The sequence below is a fragment of the Arachis hypogaea genome, chromosome 20, assembly GCF_003086295.3.
Source record: "Arachis hypogaea cultivar Tifrunner chromosome 20, arahy.Tifrunner.gnm2.J5K5, whole genome shotgun sequence".
NCBI classification, from domain to species: domain Eukaryota; kingdom Viridiplantae; phylum Streptophyta; class Magnoliopsida; order Fabales; family Fabaceae; genus Arachis; species Arachis hypogaea.
The window spans coordinates 67965156-67971155 of NC_092055.1; the positions used below are offsets into that span (position 1 = coordinate 67965156).

A 6000-nucleotide genomic window follows, 5' to 3' on the forward strand; every position below is an offset into this window, starting at 1 on the left:
TGTGTTCTTCTACTCCTGCACGCTCACAAGCAATTTAACCAACTGAACCTCTTTCCCTCGCAGCTTCTTCATACTAGTGTCATCGATTCTCACCGACGTTACTTGGAAAGTTAAGTTCTCCTTCAACTCGACCGATTCAGGCTCCAACACATGAGCCGCATCTGACGTGTACTTACAGAGTTGTGACACGTGGAATATGTCATGCAAGTTAGACAGATGAGGTGGCAAGGCAACTTGATACGCCACCGGCCTGAATCTTTTCAGAATCTCAAACGGTCCTATATATCTTGGGTTCAACTTCTTGGTCTTAATTGCCCTTCCAATCTCAGTTGTCGGTTTCACCCGAAGAAATACATGTTCTACCACTTCAAACTCTAGCAGTTTCCTTCTCTGGTCCGCGTAGCTCTTCTGTCGACTCTAAGCAGTTAGAATCCTTGCACGAATCTTTTTGATGTTCTCAGTAGTCTCTGCTATCACCTCAGGACCCAAAACACTTGCTTCACCAGATTCATACCAACAAAGTGGAGACAAGGCCTCCTACGGAGCCATCCCAATGCTCGAATGAAAGCTGTTGTTGTACGCAAACTCTACTAATGGCATGTAACGATCCTAACTCCCGAGTTGATCCAACACACATGCTCTCAACATATCTTCTTATGTATGAATAGTCCTTTCTGACTGTCCATCAGTTTACGGATGATATGCGGTACTGAGACATAGCTTCGTACCGAAAGCCCTTTGGAAAGCTCCCCAAAACCTCGAAGTGAATCGGGGATCACGATCCGATACTATGCTCGACGGTACACCATGCAACCTTACTATCTCCTTAATGTAAAATCTTGCTAACTCCTCCATAGAACAGTTTACTCAGATAGGCAGGAAGTGAGCAGATTTGGTTAAGCGATCCACGATCATCCAAATTGCATCAAATCCCGACCTAGTCCTCGGTAAATCGGTCACAAAATCCATCGCAATTCCTTCCCACTTTCACTGAGGAATCTCAAGTGGTTGTAGCATTCCTAACGATTTCTGATGCTCTATCTTCACTTTCTGACAAGTTAAACACTTGGATACTACTGTCGCTACATCACCCTTCATCCCAGGCCACCAGAACATCCTTTTCAAGTCATAATATATCTTCGTGCTTCCGGGATGAATGGAAAACCCACTGTTGTGAGCTTCCGACAACAAATCTCGCCTCAAACTCCCAACATCCGGTATGAAAATTCTTCCCTTGTATCTCCATAACCCTTCCTCATCCTTAGTGAATTCTTCGTGCCTCTTATCACCAACTGGTTGAAACAATTGTTGAAGCTTCTGCTCATCTTGCTAAGCCTTTTGTATTTATGATTTAAACGTGCTTGAGATCTGTAACTGATTTAAACAAGCCCTTCCTGCAACTTCACCAATGTCCAGCTTAAGGTCTACAAACTTATCTACTAGCTCCTATTCCTTGATTCTCATCCAAGCAATTGTTAGAGATTTCCGACTCAATGCATCTGCTACTACATTCGCCTTTCCGGGATGATAACTCAGCTCAAAATCATAATTTTTCAGCAACTCCATCCACCTCCTCTGATGCATATTAAGCTCTTTCTGATCAAAGATGTACTTGAGACTCTTATGATCAGAAAAGACGCTAAACCTCACTCCATATAAGTGGTATCTCCAAATCTTCAATGCAAACACAATCGCCGCTAATTCCAGGTCATGAGTTGGGTAATTCACCTCATGCGGTCTCAGCTGACGCGATGCGTAAGCCACCATATTTCGGTGTTGCATCAACATGCAACCCAAACCTTTCAGTGACGCATCACAATACACTTCGAATGATTTGTGCGGTTCTGGCAAGATTAAAACAGGTGCTGAAGTTAACTTCTACTTCAAAGTTTGAAAACTCTCTTCGCACTCCGATGTCCACACGAATGGCACTTCTTTCCTTGTTAACTTCGTCATCGGTAATGCAATCCGGGAAAATCCTTCGATAAATCTCCGGTAATATTTGGCTAAACCCAAAAAGCTTCTTACTTCCGTCACCGTCGTCAGTCTTTCCCACTCCATCACTGCTTCCACCTTAGAAGGATCTACAGCTATTCCTCGTTTGCTCACCACGTGGCCTAAGAACTTTACTTCTTCCTTCCAGAACTCGCACTTTGACAACTTAGCGTACAACTTTCGCTCCTTTAGAATTTGTAGCACAATCCTCAAGTGCTCCTCATGCTCTATCACCGTCTTAGAATAAACTAAGATGTCATCTATGAAAACCACCACGAATTTGTCCAAAAAGGGACGAAACACTCTGTTAATGTAATCCATGAAAACAGCAGGTGCATTCGTTAACCCAAAAGACATTACCGCAAACTCGTAGTGTCCATAGCGCGTTCTAAACGCAGTCTTAGGGATATCATCCTCTTTCACCCTTATCTGATGGTAACTGGATCTTAAATCTATCTTAGAAAATACTCCAGCTCCTTGCAGTTGATCCATCAAGTCGTCTATTCTTGGCAGCGGGTACTTGTTCTTCACAAGCACCTTGTTCAACTGTCGGTAAATCACGCACAAGCGCATTTCTCCATCCTTATTCTTTACCAATAAAACTGGCGCTCCCCACGGTGATACACTCGGTCGAATGAACCTCTTGTTCAGAAGCTCTTTCAACTGAGTTTTTAACTCTGCCAGCTCTATCGGAGCCATTCTATAAGGCGCAATCGACACTGGTCCGGCTCCCGGCACCAATTCAATCGCAAATTCAATTTCCCTTTGAGGTGGAAACTCAGGGATATCTTTTGGGAATACTTCTGGAAAATCTTTAACCACCGGTATGTGATCTAAGTTCTGGGCATCACCCAACGCATTAGCAGCCAACAGAATATAACCCTGACACTCATTCCCACTACAGTGCATCATTACAGAGTTCAAGTAATATCCCACAACTACCATTGCTCCATTATCTCCTTCCAGCATAAACCGAATTGTCCGTTCAAAGAAATCCAATAAAACCCAATTCTTTGACAACCAATCAAACCCCAAAATCATTTCAAGCCCCACCATTGGTAAACAGATCAAATCATGCACAAAATCTCTACTCTCAAGCTTGAAACCTACTTGTCTACAACCTGACCTAGTCATAACTGTCTGATGCGGAGTATGTACATGCAGATCAAAAAGTAACTCTGACACTTTCAAAGCTAATTCCTCAACTTTAGCAAATGAAATAAACGAATGCGAAGCTCTAGTATCATATAATGCAACTAAGGACTTATCACCAATTAGATATATACCTCTCATCAACGGATCCGCCTTAGAAGCATCCTTGGCGTTCACAGCAAAGACCCGACCTTGATGCTGATTCTGGCCTGCATTCTGGTTCCTCCCACGAGTGCAATCCCTCGCAATGTGGCCAGGTAACCCACAATTGAAATAACCACCTAAACCAATTTTGCATGAATCATAAGGATGGAAACACCCACAACATACACAAGTCAAATCCGGAGAATTCTTACTCTGATTTCCTCTCCCCTTAGCATACTGAAACTGAATCTAAGTGTTCTTCCTGAAACCTCCTTGACCTTGAAGCGCATATCCTCCTCTCTTGAAGCTTTGCCCTCTAGGATGAAAATACCTGCCACGCCCCCGACTAGAGCTCCCTCCATGAGTGTCCTTGGATGCCGCCACGGTCTTGGCATACTCTTCCAGTACTCTAGCCTTGTTCACTAAGTCAGAGAAGACACGGATCTCCAAAGGCGCCACAGCAGTCGTAATGGTATCCTTTAAACCTCTCTGGTACTTAATGCACTTCCAGCTCTCGTAAGTCTCTGGGGCACCTTGACATACCCTAGAAAACCTACAGAGTTCCTCAAACTTGTTGGTGTAATCTGCCACAGAAAGGGAACCTTGCTTCAGCTGCATCAGTTCCATCTCCTTTGCTTCCCTTGCAGACTCAGGGAAGTACTTCTTATAGAAGGCCGCTTGGAATACCTCCCATGGAATGTCGGCGTTTTAAAGTTGTAGCAAGTGACACTCTGCTTGCCACCAGGGCTGGGCCTCTCCCGCTAGCTGGTAAGCGGCAAACTCGACATACTGATTGAGTGAAACATGCTGTGCCTATAAAGAATTGTCTGCCATCTCTAATGAGATTTTAGTGGCTTGCACCCCAAAGATTCCCAGTTTCTCTATTACAGAGAGGGGCATGAGGTTTATTCCTGAACCAAGGTCACACAGAGCCTTAAAGATCATGGTGCCTATGGTACAAGGTATTAAGAACTTTCCAGGATCTTGTTTCTTCTGAGGTAATGTCAGTTGATCCAGATCACTTAGTTCATTGGTGAACAAGGGAGGTTCATCTTCCCAAGTTTCAATGCCAAATAATTTGGCATTCAGCTTCATGATTGCACCAAGGTACTTGGTAACTTGCTCTTCAGTAACATCCTCATTTTCTTCAGAAGAGGAATATTCATCAGAGCTCATGAATGGCATAAGGAGGTTTAATGGAATCTCTATGGTCTCTAGGTGAGCCTCAGATTCCTTTGATTCCTCAGAGGGAAGCTCCTTATTGATCATTGGACGTCCCAGGAGGTCTTCCTCCTTGGGATTCACGTTCTTCTCCTCTCTTGTAGGTTCAGCCATGGTAATTAATTCAATGGCCTTGCACTCTCCTTTTGGATTCTCTTCTGTATTGCTTGGGAGAGTACCAGGAGGGATTTCAGTGATCCTTTTACTCAGCTGGCCCACTTGTGCTTCTAAATTTCTAATGGAAGACCTTATTTCATTCATGAAACTCACAGTGGCCTTAGATAGATCAGAGACTAAATTTGCTAAGCTAGATGGATTCTGCTCAGAATTCTCTGTCTGTTGCTGAGTGGATGATGGAAAAGGCTTGCTATTGCTAAACCTGTTTCTTCCACCATTATTAAAGCCTTGTTGAGGATTTTGATCCTTCCATGAGAGATTTGGGTGATTTCTCCATGATGGATTGTAGGTGTTTCCATATGGTTCACCCATGTATTTTAACTCTGCTATCGCAGGGTTCTCAAGATCATAAGCTTCTTCCTCAGAAGATGCCTCTTGAGTACTGTTGGATGTAGCTTGCATTCCATTCAGACTTTGAGAAATCATATTGACTTGCTGAGTCAATATTTTATTTTGAGCCAATATGGCATTCGGAGTATCAATTTCAAGAACTCCCTTCTTCATAGGCGTCCCATTACTCACAGAATTCCTCTTAGAAGTGTACATAAACTGGTTATTAGCAACCATGTCAATGAGTTCTTGAGCTTCTGCAGGCGTTTTCTTTAGGTGAATGGATCCACCTGCAGAAGTATCCAATGACATCTTTGATAGCTTAGATAAACCATCATAGAATATATCCAGGATGGTCCATTCTGAAAGCATGTCAGAAGGACACTTTTTGGTCAGCTGTTTGTATCTTTCCCAAGCTTCATAGAGGGATTCACCATCTTTTTGTTTGAAGGTTTGAACATCTACTCTAAGCTTGCTCAGCTTTTGAGGAGGAAAGAACTTGGCTAAGAAAGTCGTGACCAGCTTATCCCAAGAGTTCAAGCTATCCTTAGGTTGAGAGTCTAACCATATTCTAGCTCTGTCTCTTACAGCAAATGGGAAAAGCATGAGCCTGTAGACTTCAGGATTTACTCCATTAGTCTTAACAGTATCACAGATCTGCAAGAATTCAGTTAAGAACTGAAAGGGATCTTCAGATGGAAGTCCATGAAACTTGCAGTTCTGCTGCATCAGAGAAACTAGCTGAGGTTTCAGCTCAAAATTGTTTGCTCCAATGGTAGGGATGGAGATGCTTCTTCCATGTAAATTGGAATTAGGTGCAGTAAAGTCACCGAGCATCCTCCTTGCATTATTATTATTTTCGGCTGCCATCTCCTCTTCTTGTTCAAAAATTTCTGTAAGGTTATCTCTGGATTGTTGTAATTTAGCTTCTCTTAGTTTTCTCTTCAGAGTCCTTTCAGGTTCTGGATCTGCTTCAACAAG

At 43.1% G+C, this 6000-nt stretch overlaps 1 protein-coding gene and 1 non-coding gene across 2 annotated transcripts; one reads left to right on the plus strand and one right to left on the minus strand.

The window, feature by feature from the left end:
- Positions 1–9: 9 nt before the first annotated feature.
- LOC140183080 (uncharacterized) lies at positions 10–3051 on the minus strand. The gene is made up of 3 exons (XM_072231090.1): positions 2636–3051; positions 2029–2299; positions 10–417 (listed from the first exon to the last, which is right to left on the minus strand). The coding sequence occupies exons 1-3, from the start codon at positions 3049–3051 to the stop codon at positions 10–12; spliced, it is 1095 nt and encodes a 364-aa protein (XP_072087191.1).
- Positions 3052–5385: 2334 nt separating this feature from the next.
- Positions 5386–5493, plus strand: LOC112787723 (small nucleolar RNA R71). Its single transcript, XR_003195119.1, has one exon. It is a non-coding gene; the product is annotated as a small nucleolar RNA R71 (small nucleolar RNA).
- Positions 5494–6000: the final 507 nt, after the last annotated feature.

Excerpts from the sequence above, each read along its gene's own strand:
- LOC140183080 (XM_072231090.1), bottom strand. The coding sequence starts at position 3,051 with ATGGTGGGGCTTGAAATGATTTTGGGGTTTGATTGGTTGTCAAAGAAT. Across the intron at positions 2,300-2,635 it reads AAAGAGCTTCTGAACAAGAG|AGTGTTTCGTCCCTTTTTGG; the intron begins GTTCATTCGACC and ends TTACATTAACAG. Across the intron at positions 418-2,028 it reads GACTGACGACGGTGACGGAA|AGTCGACAGAAGAGCTACGC; the intron begins GTAAGAAGCTTT and ends CTAACTGCTTAG.